The 16,651-nt window shown below is 34.3% G+C and overlaps 1 protein-coding gene across 4 annotated transcripts in view; it reads left to right on the top strand.

Annotated features, from left to right (window-relative positions):
• The window catches only part of LOC149799797 (ras-related C3 botulinum toxin substrate 2-like), a 56,291-nt gene that overhangs the window by 28,192 nt on the left and 11,448 nt on the right, over positions 1 to 16,651 (top strand). For 3 of the 4 annotated variants that reach the window (XM_089959188.1, XM_089959191.1, XM_089959190.1), the window contains exons 2-5: positions 4,628 to 4,816; positions 9,415 to 9,529; positions 11,530 to 11,647; positions 14,473 to 14,633. In XM_089959188.1, the coding sequence (XP_089815314.1) occupies positions 4,689 to 4,816; positions 9,415 to 9,529; positions 11,530 to 11,647; positions 14,473 to 14,633 (522 nt within the window). In that variant the 5' untranslated portion in view covers positions 4,628 to 4,688. Of the gene's footprint in view, positions 1 to 2,034; positions 2,904 to 4,627; positions 4,817 to 9,414; positions 9,530 to 11,529; positions 11,648 to 14,472; positions 14,634 to 16,651 lie in introns of those variants that run through there. The other variant, XM_089959189.1, reaches the window with a different exon arrangement.

The following is a 16,651-nucleotide window of genomic DNA, read 5'->3' on the forward strand; positions in this document are numbered from 1 at the left end:
TTAACATGATTGTTATTCCTTTTGTATTTGGTTATTTACATAATCATCAAACAAGTTTTGCCTCTTAACTCAAACAGCAGCTATGTAATACATCCATTATCCCTTTAATGTTTTATCAGCTTTGATCTCCATAAAGAATCAATTAGCTCATCAATAATATGGAGCCATCTTTTAAAGGAATCAAGGAGAATGTTTGTTGGTAACAATATACAGTGTGTTCACAGTCTGCATCTGATTTTTTTATAGATTAGGGTCTAATTAGTGTTACACATACCTCTCTCTGCAAATCATGAAAGGGTGGTAACAAATTTCTCTTTATGAAAGATGGGATGTATTGGGAAATCAAAATACATAAGTGAAATAATGGGAAATCTGGTACCTGACTGGATATGAGAGGTGTTTGTTTAATTGAATTTACGGTCATATGAGGTTCTGCCATATTTTCTTGTGAATATTGCACTACACACATCTGCAAATAGAGTAGAGCCCTGCTGAACTGACACCACTGAATTTATCTGCTGCAGTTCTATAAAATTTGCGCTTCAAAACCAGTAAAATCAACCGCTTCATTGCTGCTATGTTTCTGATACAAAACTATTGCACTTCATATCCAAACTGCAGAATTAAGGCTTCAAAAAATATAGACTGCATTTCCATTTATTTATTGTGCAGAAAGTCCACTGAAGTTCTGCTGAATTTTAGCAAAGACTTTGACAAACACAGTTCAGTTAATTTGTAGTAGGATAGGAGTTATGAAACAAATCCACCCCATCTTCACTTTATCTTTTCATACTTTCTGAAACTTTCATGACATTTCTCTGCAAGATTTATTCTTCTCTGCTTCAAATCTATTGCACCTTGTCCTTGGAAATATGTCATTGCACAGTGCATCAGCACAATAGGGTCTGCGTTCTTCAAGACCTGCATTGGTACAGTGGTTAGCATGCCAGGCTTGTGACCAAAAGGATGTGAGTTTGGATCCTGCTATCAGATCTGCTTGGAATGGCTGCTTTGGTGTATCCTTGGGCAAGGCACTGTACTCGGCACTAAATAATCTATCTGTGTTGCTCTGTCATGTTGAACACCAAACCAACTAAACCTTAATAGTTCATTCTACTCATCATATCAAGTGAACAGCATAAACCTGGAACTGCTGGTTTATTCTGGAACAGTATATCAGGATCGATATGTTGTTTGTGTACATGGGATGGATATTATAAACCTAGAACTGCTGGTACATTATGACATATCATATCTGGGTCTATACGTTGTGCACATATGTTTGTGTACATAGGATAAACATTATAAACCTAAAACTGCTGGTACATTATGGCATATCATATCTGGGTCTATAAGTTGTTTGTGTACATAGGATGGATATTAAAAACCTAGAACTACAGGTACATTATGGCATATCATATCTGGGTCTATACGTTGTTTGTGTACATAGGATGGATATTAAAAACCTAGAACTACAGGTACATTATGGCATATCATATCTGGGTCTATAAGTTGTTTGTGTACATAGGATGGATATTAAAAACCTAGAACTACAGGTACATTATGGCATATCATATCTGGGTCTATAAGTTGTTTGTGTACATAGGATGGATATTAAAAACCTAGAACTACAGGTACATTATGGCATATCATATCTGGGTCTATAAGTTGTTTGTGTACATAGGATGGATATTAAAAACTTAGAACTACAGGTACATTATGGCATATCATATCTGGGTCTATAAGTTGTTTGTGTACATAGGATGGATATTAAAAACCTAGAACTACAGGTACATTATGGCATATCATATCTGGGTCTATACGTTGTTTGTGTACATAGGATGGATATTAAAAACCTAGAACTACAGGTACATTATGGCATATCATATCTGGGTCTATACGTTGTTTGTGTACATAGGATGGATATTAAAAACCTAGAACTACAGGTACATTATGGCATATCATATCTGGGTCTATAAGTTGTTTGTGTACATAGGATGGATATTAAAAACCTAGAACTACAGGTACATTATGGCATATCATATCTGGGTCTATAAGTTGTTTGTGTAGATGGGCTGGATATTATAAACCTAGAACTGCTGGTACATCATGACATATCATATCTGGGTCTATAAGTTGTTTATGTATGTAGGCTGGACATTATAAACCTAGGACTGCTGGTATATAATGGCATATCATATCTGGGTCTGTAAGTTGTTTGTGTACATAGGCTGGACATATCCAGGTCTATAAGGTGTTCTGTACATAAGATGGACATTATAAAGGGATTATTATTATTAATGCTGAATCCAGACTTGCAGTTTTACGGAAGTCTTCAAGAACATATTTTGTACATTATCTGAAAATTCCAGAAGCATATATTGTATGGGGAGACAGTTAGTGGTAGACAGTTGTTTTCTACAATCACAATTAACTGCTTTCTTCATTGATTGTTTTTGTTTCTTGATTTTGTTTTCTTCTTTTTTTATGAACATAATGTGGAATTAATAATTCAGTACTTTGCAAGTTGAACAGACAAAATATAGGGGTCTTGTTCAGCTAAAAGTACCTATACACAGTCGTGTGTCTGGTATATGTACTTGTAAATTAGTTTAATCAGAAAGCTTTCCCACAGCTATGAAAAGCAACTATTTGATGCAGCCTTGGGTAACCCTGAAGAATTAACCTTTGTCTGTTCTAAGCATATTTTATGTGAGGTCTCAATGTGGTATTTCCTAGTTCTTAAGGGTGATATTTTGGGATTGGCTTCAACAGCCATGAATAAAATATTTTATTTTTACTTGCTTCTTTTTTTTCTTTTCTCTTTTCTTCACACATGTACACCATTGTGGAACAAATATTTCTTAGAAGGCTGGTTGTAAACCCTGAAGATGTAAAGAAAGGTACCTTATTTGTTTATTTGAGGGGTTTTTTTATATCCAGAAATCAGTGTTAGTGAGTGACATGAGCTGAAGGCATTAATGATTTGTTTGCTCTATATCTTTGCTTTATCTGCATGATTCACATGTAAATAGTGTTTTACTTCATCAGTACATGTACCATATTTCTCCACTGAAAAATCATTGCTTGAAGATAAGACCATCCCATACTTGAATTAAGTTAAAAAACATTTTCTGTCATGAATTTATTGTTCTATGATAAGCAGTTTTCAGGGAATTTGTATGATTGTTCTCATGGGCTTATCATTAGAGAAATACTGTACTGTGGAAGAGTTGGGGTGGGTGAATTGCAAGTTCATTTTAGTTTTACATTTTTTGTAATCAAGTAGAAAATTTAACTTTGTGGACAGTTTAAGAACTATTTTGTGGAAACTGCCATAAATTACTATGCTTTTTACTGCATTTTTATTCATTTAAAATTCACTTTCCCAGCTCAAAATGGTTATTGCTTGACTGATCAGATGAATGCGGATTCAGGGCTGACCAGTGTTTCTCTTAGATGAAAAGGGTTTTCTGTGAACAATATTGCCAACTTTGTTAATTGGAAGTTTATTGTTTCTGTGGAAGTTTGTCTTCTGTCTTCCATTTGTATTGATCCAGCTCGTCAAGCATTTTGCTCACTCTTCTGTACTTCAGAGAGAGAGAGCAGACTGGCAATGTCAGATGGGTCACATAACAAGTTACAGAAAGTAATGTTTTACTCAAACAAATTTTGATTGCTATTATTTTCAACATTTATATTTCTATAGCTGGTTGACCCATGATAACCCAAGGGTCATAATGCAACAAGCAACAGATATAAATGTCCTCCTATGACTGCATATACAAAATTTCATAGGAATATATTTGACAGTGTTATTTTATAAAATTGTTAGCTCTACTTGTCGTAGACTTTCTTTGTAGCCTTATTCAAATAGCCCAATTGGTTTTCTTAATTTTGCATTGCTTTATATAGGAAAGTTGCACATTGACCCATCACAGACTTAAGCAATTTTCTGAGCTACTGAGATCCGTGAGCACAGTCCATATATACTCGCTTAAAAGATCCTGATCCACTGTAACATAATGCATCTGCCAAACAGGGTCCATGTTGTTTGCTCTACTGATCACTCCCAACAAACTGCACAGACCCAGATCTATACGATAGAAGCTCTGGATCTGTGCAGTTTGCAATTGGACTCCTGTTATAAGCAAGTACATACAGTATCAGTTTTCAGTAGGTAGCTGTAAAAGCACCACAGAAGATTTATATTTTTGCCTAAGGTAACTTACTAAAAGTATATGTTGCTCATATTCTAAAATTAAAGATTTGGCAAAATGCAGTGATACTAAAATAGTGTGATTTACAATTTAATGGTTGAGGAAGGGTGTGCATCAAAGGTCAAAGGTTACCTATTCAAAAGTGTAGATATTTGCAATGGATTCCATTGGTAATTTGTTGAATTACATATATATTGAACATCTATTAAATCCTTAAAAGAATCTCTAAATGTTAAATAATTCATCATCACAACAAAAGGCATAAATTACAAAATAGTTGTTACAGTTCACAAATATAGATGTGTGAATAGTAGTTGCTCAGTATTGATCACTTTCCACAGTTAATTTAATTATTTCACCCAGGAAGCTGTAATTTTGATCAAATGTAATGCTTTTTATCTTTTTAGTTGAGGTCTTGGTTGTGTGGTCACCATTAAAACTGCAAAACTGGAAACCCGATTCTATGGTATGGACAATAACATGGCCCAGGGAAGACCGATTAAGTGTGTAGTGGTTGGAGACGGAACTGTGGGCAAAACCTGCATGCTTATCTCTTACACCACCGACAGTTTTCCGGGTGAATATGTACCTACTGTGTAAGTAGAAGGACAATACTGTTGATCTTCATGCATGTATTTATGGCTGATTTCATGACATCATACTATGTTCCGACAGTTAAATATCATGGCTCTATTGCTACTTTTATCGTTAAATTTATAAAAAAAAGATATTTGGTTTTGTAGATAGATTTCCATGTTAATTTTGCTGAATTAAAAAGCTTGCCAATGAAAACAGTTTTGCAGAATCCGAGGAGAACCCCGTTTCATGGAAACTTTTTACTGTTCTCCAGAAAATCTGGTTTACCATATTACTTAAATATCACACATATTCCACTGTGGACAGTGTTGATAGGCAACTGCTGCTACATACCGTGGTAGAAGATATGGTCAAAACTGTGCATTCTTTTAGCCCCATGCATTGGGAAATTCTCAGTAAGATTCTGTCACTGTCCATCTGTTTGACCATTTGTCAGTTACCATGTCTTCTCCAGAACCACAGGTCATAAATTCATGATGGTTAATTTGCTCCATGTCTTGACTATGAGAGCAGTGTTATCCTTGTATCCTGCCTCATGGATCCCTGCAATGGAGGCAAAGCTCTAGGGTACACATCATTAGGATACCTACTGTCTGGGATTAGGGTGATGGCATTTTTGGGCAAAGTAATCAGTATACAGTACCTTGCAGTGGGGAGTCATGGCTGTCACTCTGATTTTATAATTTCATCAGTATGTACAGCGTTTACCTCACAGCACATCAGCACAGTCCTGTCTGTTAGTACCAAGTGAGTTACGTATTTTAAAGAGTCCTACAAGACAATAAAAAGAAGCAACAAATGTAATGGTAAATTTTTTATATAAAGTGTGCACTTTTTAAAAATAGCAAGACCTTCCCAGGTGGAACATATCACTTCTTGCATTCCACGGTAGAAGTGATGCCTCTTATGACATGGGCACATTGGGTCTGTTTTACATACCCATGCACATAGGAGGAATATTGTTACATCAGAGCTATATCTCAACAGCATATTTATGTATTTTACCCCCCAAAAAATATTAACTCAAAAAGCATATAAAGACATTTTTTAATATGTCCAGATTATACAAGCATATAGTCCAAAGTTGTCAGCACATTGCTTCTGCCAAATGCAAAGTTTATGTTATATGATGGCATATTCAAACAATATTAACCATGCTAATGGGACGAATTCTATATGTTCCATGAACTTTTGAATGATAGTACTTGAGCACTGAAAATATTCTGAGTTTTATAATCGAATGTACCCTAAATGGTTATTGCCCAAGCAGTTGGACACATTTCAAAAGTGTGATTAATGTCCTGGTGATTGAGACTCAATATGGTAATTTTGTGTTTTGCAGTGTTTACAGAAGACCCTATTTAATTGGACGGGGAAAAACACTAATGTCAAATTGGGGAGTAAAATGCACACTTTATAAAAGAAATGTATCCAAAGTTCTGTAGCTTGTATGCTACAAACCATGTCAGCATCAAAACTGTACAAAAGATGATGCAATATATTTGTTTTATCTACAACTGTTTCCCTAATTGATTTTGTATAGTAGTTATTTGGTTCAAATGACATCATTGAAAGCATTGTTTTTATTTTGTTATCTCAGGAATCAAGGTATATCATGCAGTACACATCTCTTCTGATGTCTTATTTTAAATAACTGCAGATTATCATGTATATACTAATTAAGAGTTTAATTGTTAACCAGTTTGCCTAATTAGTTCGTGAATGTTTTTCAAATTTATTCATGTTATGCTAAATGTATTGCACCAGGGCTCAGGAAAGTCACTCCTCCTCTCATCCTGACCAGGTTAACAATTAGCTGAGCTAAGCTGAATAAAACTTTGCATGAACTCATCCCTGGCTAAGTAGATGCAGAATTGAACCCTGAGACTGAATTTTTTACTAATTTGAGAAATTCTAGTTTCACATCCACTCCTTAATTTCGTAATAATTATTCACATTTACAGTGATACATTTCTGACATCATTTGCATATGGAGAAATCATCCCTTTTTGGAAGTTAGCACAATTTTTTGAGCTAGACCTGTGGGAAGTTGAGTCTCTCAGTATCGAAATTGTTCATCTTTTGCCTGGTTAGACAGTGTTATGCTTGCCTCAGATCACTGCTATTTTCGAAACTGTAACTTCATTAATACTTTGTCATCCCAAGCTGAAGATGCTGGGTACATGTAATTACTTGTCACAAAAATATGTTGCTAACTTGTATCCAGAAGAATTGTCTCCAGTGATTTCCAGCAACTTTCACACAATGCACTACATTATAATTTATTTATAATGCTAATGCTGGACAACAGCAAACAGATCAAAATTTAATTGGGGCATGACATAGAAGCCTTCTGGTTTATTGAGATGGCGATCTTTTCTTTAATATTTGCCCTTGAGTGGCTATCTATAAATGAACACTTGACCAAATGGATTACTTATTACAGAAGTTGGTGGAAATTTTGCAGGGATCACCCATCATAACTATCAGGGTTGTGTGTGATCAGATGAATATTGCAGAATTCTGAATTTCTTTCTCTCTTAGATTCACCTCACAGTGTGTGATAGCTTCTTTAAAAAAAAATGTTTTTACAGATTAAAATGACACCTGAGTTACTTAAAAGGTGTAAGTATAATGGCAAATATCATTAAAATGACTCCGAGGTTACTGATAGGTGTCACTATAAAGGCAAATGCCATTAAGAATGACTCCTAGGTTACTGAAATGTGTCACTATAATGGCAAATACCATTAAAATGACACCTGTGTTACTGAAATGTGTCACTATAAAGGTAAATACCATTAAGAATGACTCCTAGGTTACTGAAATGTGTCACTATAAAGGCAAATACCATTAAGAATGACTCCTAGGTTACTAAAAGGTGTCACTATAAAGGCAAATACCATTAATGATACCTAGCTTACTGAAAGTATCACTATAAAGGCAAATACCATTAAGAAAATGAGGGCTAAATGTACCTTTTTCCAGAGTTAAGAAGTTATACATCTGAGGGGTCATATATTGTAATAATTTTAAACACATTTACTTTACTACAAACATAAAATGTGGCCCTACGTGACTGATTGTTTAAAACACTTGCCTTTAGCAATCACTGCCATGTCACCTCTGTGCTTGTGGGTTTGAGCTTCAGCTTCAACCAGTGTGGGTATGTGAGAAAGCTTGCAAATATATTCCCATAGATTGGTGGTTCTTTCCATGTTTTTACCCGGTTTTACCAGTTTTACTAGCTCCATGTATAGCATATCATGCTCTGAAGAATTACATTAAGCCACAAAAACAGCAACAGCAAATATAAATTAACATTTTCATAATTTTGAATTTCTGAAGCATTAAGCTTGCATCAGGTAACTATGGTTTCATTTTGCAAGAGACCAAGTTGTATGGTGGAGAAAAGTACTGGAGTATTGTGATGAGTAAGAAAAAGGACAGGGACAAGTAACTGTTGCAACTCAGAGACAGAGAAACAGACAGAGACAAAGAATCTTTAGCTGTACTGGTCGTACATTATTTGGTTGGTCTTGTGTGAAAATGATGCTCATCTCACTTCCAGTGTTGCTGCTATGGCAGCCATCTTGAAAATGCTGAACATGAAGTTATATCGATAAGAAAATAGTACAGTTTGTACATCCAATATGGCCACCACAGCAGCTAGTTTGAAAATCTTGTTATTGCTACTCCCCCTGAACGTAAAGTTATATGGACATTGGGTTTTCACCAGAAGACATCTTATGGTGACTAGTTGGTCATGAATGGAAATGATGCTGATCTGACATCCAGTATGGTAACCAAAATGGCCAAGTTTAAATTCTTTTTATTGCTGCTACTCCATAACTGATGGTCAGATGGCATATGGTTTTCACCAAAAGACTTCTCCTGATATCTAGTTGGTCCTAAATACAGTTGGTGCCAATATTTTATCAAATATGGCTGTCACTTCAACCATCTTGAAATTTTTTATGTACGCTAATGCTTCTGAATGGATGTCCATATTGTCTCAGAATTTTGACCAATAGTCTAATGTCGTCTAGCTTGTCCTTCATGAAAATCTTTCCTGTCTTACATCTTATATGGCTAGCACAGACTTGTTTGAAAATGTTGTTGTCCAGGACTGTCAGAATTATAAAGAATATCAACAATCTGCAGTTAAAAGGAAGAAATGGTCTTGAATTTCTAGAATTTAATTTTGGAGACTAAATCATCAGTCACTTTGAGAGTCTCTTGTGTAATTTTATTTTACCTTGGGGGTTAGACTGAGTTAAAAGCAAACTTTCAGTTTTAAAACTTTGGAACTAATTACAAATTTGGGGGTCTGTGAAGCACAAATGATGATAAAGGGAAACACTATATATATATTAGCTTAAGTAGCGATTTGCTGTAGTCTCTTGCCATTCATTAGGTACGTAATTATGCAAAATATTTTCCAATTAAAAAATTGAGAAAATATTCACATAAACCATGAATTAATGGTACTAGTTTTGAAATTAGGTGATGAAATTTGGGAACATTTCCCAAATTTGATGACATCATGTTTCAGTCACATTGAAGTTTGATTTAAACCTATTCATTTCATTTACAGTTTTGACAATTACACGGCGAACATGATGGTGGATGGGGCAGCAGTCAGCTTGGGATTGTGGGATACTGCAGGCCAGGAAGACTATGACAGATTACGGCCACTCTCATACCCACAGGTGCTTACTGTCATTTAGCTTTGTCAGTTCATTTTTACTTCACAAGCAGCAGATACATTTTGATTTGCCAGTGTCCACTCATCCTTTGATTCTTCCCATGCTAACTTGTCCACAAGAGAATACAAAAACCATATGTCTTGCAAATAATATCTGCAGGCATGCTCATAAGCATATTGAGATATATGTTTGGATTTTCACATAATTTCAGGAAATAATGTTGATAAAAAATTACTTTCCCTTGACCATAAGGCTAAGTTATGGTATGACCATGTGCCCATAGTATGTTGAAAATTGATAGACCATATTTATGATCCAGTTTTTGATCAGCCTTGGAATATGGCCTTCTATCATAAAGATCATGGACAAGTTTAATAATGAGTGAGAACCATTCATATTAATGAGGTGATTTTGTATCTAATTGGCCACTGGATATGTGACAGGAGTTTCAGAGTTCTTGATAAGAATTTTAAAAAATGAGTATTTTACTTCCTGGTTTTGAACTAACTGCATTACAGAAAAATTGATGTTGTATTTTGTGAACACAACAAAACAAACTTATAATACTAGACTTGAGTCTTAAACATCAAGACATTAATCATGACTTTTGGAATGTGAATAAGGATTTAGTGACCAAGACTAATTTTGGGTGCATTTGATTATATAGCTCTTTTAGAGTGAGTCTTCTCACAGCGATCAAATACTGTTATTTCAAAATTGCGTGGAATAATTAAATGTGCCATCATCAGACATGGACTGTGATTAGAGCTGATGTAGTATGCTGGTAATTTGGATCTAAATGCTTAAATTATGCATGACTTGAATGCATCTAAAAATGTATTTATGTAAAGTCACGTTTTTTTGTTTAAACCTGCGATTGTGATGCTTATCTACATCTCTTGTATTTTGATCAAACTTGGTAAATAGGCTTAACGAGGCCTTGCAGTAACATTTGGATGCAGAAATAGCTTTTATATGTGGGCATTTCACTCTTTTAACCCTTTACCTTCGGTGAGTAATAAGTGCTTCCCAACGAAGCCTGCCTTCTTGCGGCTGTTTGTAGGCTAAATCACAGATCGTCATAAATGACTACCAGAATGAGAGCTACTTGAGTTAGTGCACATGCTGTCTACATTTTCCACATCAATCTTGTCTCATTCAAATTCTGTAATTTAATGAGAAATACAATTTTAAACACTCACCAAAGACAGCAGTTTCTTGCTATGTGGTTTTTATTAAAGTAGACTTGGGAAATCACAATAAAAGTATGTTGCCTCAGCTGAAATTGTTCCATAATTAGACCTCAGATCATGTGAGATGTGACTGTCCAGCTTAAATATGTGCTCAGATGTTAAAATAATTTATTGTATTTGTTTTCTTTGTTGCTCAAACCCTGATTAATAAGAAAACATCTGTGGAACAGTTTTTAATTTGCCTTGAGTAAATGAAACAACTATTCAAGTGAATGTGACAATATCTTTTAGCATATTTCCATGTGGACTTTAGAAAAGTGTGTTGCCTCTGCAGAACTTGTTCAATAGTTTCATAGATGGTTAGATGCCAGATCACATGAGATGTGTCCATCAAACTTAACATTACAAGAAGTTTGAAAATCTCACATAAAAGTAATAAAATCTATACTCAGATGTTAACACACTATATTGCATGAACTTAAACTCAAACCCTGATCACTAATTTTTAAAAAACAGCAAATGAAGTTCAGAGTTGACCACAGGTTACTTACTGTACAGCATACTGGTCAGACCCAGATGTACTTTCACATAATAACATCACCAGATCTTGATCTATGCAGTTTGTTTGGGTTAATCTGTAGATCAAACAATGTAGACTCTGATATGTGGGCTCATTGTGCAGCAGCAGATCAGGGTCTAACTTGTTTGCAATAGGATCTAACTTATAAATGAATATGGATGGTACTTTACCATAGGAGCTTTCATTAGCAAAGTAAGAGCTTCAGTGCCTTTTTTCTTTGTTTCTTTCAGACTGATGTATTTTTGATATGCTTTAGTGTGGTAAGCCCATCTTCCTATGAAAATGTGATGACAAAGTGGAATCCTGAGATTAAACATCATTGTCCTGATGCTCCTGTTATTGTAGTGGGTAAGCTGTTTGTCTCTATCCCACTCTAATATAATATTCCAGGGAATCTTTCTTTTTATATTTGTCCTACACCTTCTTGTCTAGATACTTGATGTTTGTTTGTCTATTATGGTTTTATTTCTGCTATGTCTTAAATGCTGTTTGAGATAAATGAATGAAAGTTGAAAATACGCAATTGCAGAGTGTGTGGTTTGCTCCACATTTGGGTTCCTGCATTCAGGGTCAGAATCACATGTTATTATTTCATTTTGGTTCTGTAATTCAAAGGTGTCCAGATAAATGGATGAAACTGACACTATCATTTACATCAGTACTAGAAAATGTTTTTCATAATCATCTGTGAATATTGGTCCATGAATACCATATTTCATGTATTTTTTCATACCCTTTAATTTTTCGTACATAATCCAGTTATCAAAATCATAATTATTTAAATGTATCATAAATTTTCATACATATCCCTTTGTATTTTTCGAAAAATCCATTAAATTTTTACGTTTGCATAAAAGATCAATAATACTGTATTGCCATTTTGTTTTTACAAAAATTAATAATTAATTGTTGGTGAGAAAATACAACGATTGATGCATAAGCTCTCTAATTGTCATTACAACATCTTCTAGTGTTTATTAACAAATGGACAAAGGACTTCACAGACAATACCTTTAAATATTATCATTAATTAGTTCTCTTTATAAAGTATGTCATCATAACAAAACAACACATGCATTTTAAAATGAGTTTGGAAGCCCTTGATGTGTTCTTATACAACAAAAATTACATCTCAGTACATGTGAAAGTGAAGACCACAGACCCTTGGTCAACTAGTCTTATTTTTTCATTATAGTCATAAAAACATAAAATATAAAAGCCTTGTCATTTTCTGTCATAAATTTGAAAGTTACGGACTCCATTCAATCGATTCATATATACACATATACTATCAATTAAGTGTTTGTTCTGTTTTGACTTGGATACAATTAACATTTTATTGCAAATCTATTCAACAATATACCCCTCTATTATCTTTATTGGAGAGTCCTAACAACAAGTAATGCATATCATCGTGTGTCCTTATAACAAATTCTGTATGGACAACAGCTTCAATAGCACATAGACAGATCTTCATTTCCCTAAAGAGAGCCTCATTTCCCTACAGGCAGCCTTGCTGATTTGACCTATTCTGTCGATGCTTGCGGCCCCGAGTGGCCAAGTGGTCTAAAGCGCTCTCTGTTACAGATCACTGCCATCTCATCTCTGTCTGTGTGGGTTTGAGTCTTGGATTCAGTCAATGTGGGCATGTGAGAAAGCTTGCCAGTAGCTTCTCTTGGGTCGGTGGTTCTTTCTGATATTTTCCCGGGTTTTTCCTCCACCAGTAATACTGGCCGCCATGTATAGCCTATTGTGTGCTGAAAAATGGCGTTAAACCCCACAACAACAACAACAACAACAACAACTGTCGATTCTTACCCTCAGTCTGGTTTCAAGTGGAATAACCAAAGTGCTAAGCATGTCTATTTACTGTGTAAATAACACTGCATAGCCATGTGGTTATTGTGACAATTGTTGTCATAATGAAAACAAGAATGAATTGTTAATTTAGCGGTGTTTATTGATAATGAAATATAGTAGGGTCGTAATACATGAGGATTATTACAATTGTCAAGTAACTCAAAATGGTCTTTTTTCTCTTTGCAAAAGATGCAAATGAAAACCGCCTTGAATAAATACGGTCTTGTACACAGACAATTTTTTTTTATCTCTCATGCACGCACACACGTGCATTAAGTAACTAAAATGTGATTTCAAGTTCTTCATTTTTATTGCAATTTGATAATGAGATTATTGCAGCTGTAAAATTGCAAGTTGCACTTAATTTCTTGACATTGTGGACTCGTATCGTTGCATAAAATTTACCAATAAAGAATGCCCTTAACTAATACACTGATACATGTTCAAACCATCTTAATCATTTTGCTAGTCATTACATGTAAGACCTCGATGCTGATATTTATATTTTGACTTTTGTTTGCACTAAAACATAATAACATGTGATACATCTTAATGTAGGACTATCATTTTGCCAACATTACACAACATAACAGCTACATATTCTCTAAATGCAGATGAGCTTTCACACTAAGACATAATCCTCTCCCTCTCTCTCTCTCGTTCACTGATAACAACAAAATTCTTTTCGAGTACTTTTATTTTGATTGTAATTAGATTCTTGAGTTGAGAGCAGAATGAGACAGAAATTATATGTTTACTTTGTATGTTTGTACCGTTAGGTTGTCGAGTAGCATGTGTTCCATAGAATTTGTTCAGGTACGATCCCATTATTTTTCATACAAGGTCAGAATTGCAAAATGATAATTATTTATTTCACGTATAATTTTTTGTACACTGAAATTATTATTTTTTCGTGTATAAAAAATTGCATGAAATACAGTATCTCAGGCTTGTAGTAGGATGGAGAGTGCAATTTTTAAGACCTGTACTTAATGAAAAAAATTTAGCTACTTCATTGGCTGAAAAATATAGGTCATTATGTAAAATGTACAACAAGCCAGCAAACATACCCTTTAGTTTTTCTTTTTTTTTTCAACCATGTCTTCTGTTACAAATTGTAGCATTGTTATTTGTATCATTGCACTTTTATATCTTTGTTGCATTGATGCAGGTCTGTACTGTTGAATTTGGGTCATCTGCTTCAGAAGACAATGAGAAGGCAGGCTTTCACAAATTATGCAGATTTTTTTTCTTATCTTGTTACCTCTAGCAAATTCAGAACTGATTATTACATGTTGTTTGACTTTTTTTAGGAACTAAAATTGATCTAAGAGAAAACAAAGAGGCTATAGGTCAGCTAGCGGCTCAGGGCCTATCCCCCATCAAAAGAGAACAAGGAATAAAACTAGCAAATAAAATACGAGCAGTCAAGTATATGGAATGTTCTGCTTTAACACAAAGAGGTCTTAAACAGGTGAGTTGGATCATTCATTTTGTCCCACCTGTTCAAGTGGTCAGTTGGAAAATTTCTTTTGTTTAACTTGACCTTAAGTTGGACAAAGTAAACTGGTAAATTAGTAAGTGTCAAAGCTCCACTTACAACTGCTCATTTGTCAGTCATTATGAATTGAATAAATCAATTTACTTTTTACTAAAGTTCAATAATTCATTGACATATATCAGCATATAAATTGATGTACTGTGATGATATGCTGTTTTGATGTCCTTGCTATTGTTGGATGATATGGTAACTTTTCAGTGTTCAGAGAGTTCATTTGTTGGAAGATTCATAAGTCTGAGCAAGTTTTGTACAAGAGATTTATTTTCGTAACATTTTAGGCAAAAGTTCCATCGTTCTGAAGATTTGCAGGTTCAAACAATAGAGGGGCAATTGTCGAAAGATTCATTGATCTGAGAGTTCATAACTTCAAAGGAACAGGTTCACAAGTTTAAATGGTTTTTTAGTCTATTTTTTTGTTAAAAAAGGTTCACAAGTCCAAAAGTATTTGAAATTTAGTTTACTGGTTCAAAACCTTAAATATTTCAAAAATATTTGTATTGGGGCAGACTAATGCACCTTTGAAGCAGTGAACCATGAAACTATTGAAACTTTCTTTTGGACCAATGATCCTTTGGAATAACAAGCCTTCAGACCATTGAGCCTTTGAAAGATTGAACCCATCTTTGGACCATTGAACCTTAGAGCCATTGAACTCCCCTTTTGGACTGAATTAATGAGCCTTCAAAAAGGTGAATCTTTCTTTTGCACCATATAACCATCAGACCATCAAAATATAACCATATATATATATATATATATATATATATATATATATATATATATATATATATATATATATATATATACTGCATTGATATCTGCACTACCGTTGGAGTTTTCCAATATATTACTGCGCTGTATGACAGTAAATTGATGTAGTAGCACTTGAAGGCAATGTATCGGTATGAATTATAGTTTGGATACGAAATTTGAAGAGGTTGATGTCTTTACTGTCTCTTCAGTATAAGTAGTACAGATTTTTGTTACCATTCTTTTGTGTTTTATTATCCTTCTGCTTCACATTAGTTCATTCCTTCAGGAATTTCGGGGAGGTTATTTCCTATTTGTATTATATTATTCACCCTCTTTGAAATCTGTTTGCAGGTTCTACAGAGGGTAAATCAAAATTTGCCACATTGTGTATTTTCATCCCATGATTTAAATTAGTTCAGATTTTAGCATTGTCAAGTGACACTGTTTACATTTGAACTAATTTCAATCTTGGGATGAAAATCTGAATTAGAAAACAAAATTATCGCTAGCAGGGACATTTTATGTTAAATTTCAGTTTTGAAAGTTGTGCTTACTTTCTTTGCAACTAAATTCCAAATTGAAACAGTACCCTTATGAAGATCTAAGCCTGTATTGTCAAAATTATTAACACAGGGCAAAACTGGTCACCTAATTGTGTAATATACAAGCCTGTATGCATTGTTATGACAGTCATCTTGAAAATCTTGTTGTTATTTTTAATGGAAATTTATGTCAACATGGGTTAAAATTACCAAAAGACTTCCATTAGTGCATACCAGATGAAAATTATGCCATGGTAGGGTAGGAAGATTTTCACTCAGACACTAATCATTATGGAACAGTGTTGAATTGTTTGTTTCCATCGAAATTCTATTGTACATGGTTTTGAAAAAAAGCTACTTTGTTGGTACCAGCATGGATTTGGGGAGGAGTCTTATTGTTTCTACTGAAGTAGTTTGATTCTGCTGAAGGATCATTGTTTATTTTGTTTTTTAACACTGGTTTGTAGCAACCATTAGATGCATGAAAATGGGTACAATGCAAAAGGGAATATGCAATATCTTGTTTCTGCTGTATTGTGAAATGGACACTGACCATATGATATTACTGTATTGTGAAATGGACACTGATCATATGCTATTACTGTACAGTAGTCCCCCTCTTATAAGGCCACCCCT

This window comes from Sinohyriopsis cumingii, chromosome 5 (genome assembly GCF_028554795.1).
Source record: "Sinohyriopsis cumingii isolate HCF-2022 chromosome 5, ASM2855479v2, whole genome shotgun sequence".
In the NCBI taxonomy this organism is placed as follows: Eukaryota; Metazoa; Mollusca; class Bivalvia; order Unionida; family Unionidae; genus Sinohyriopsis; species Sinohyriopsis cumingii.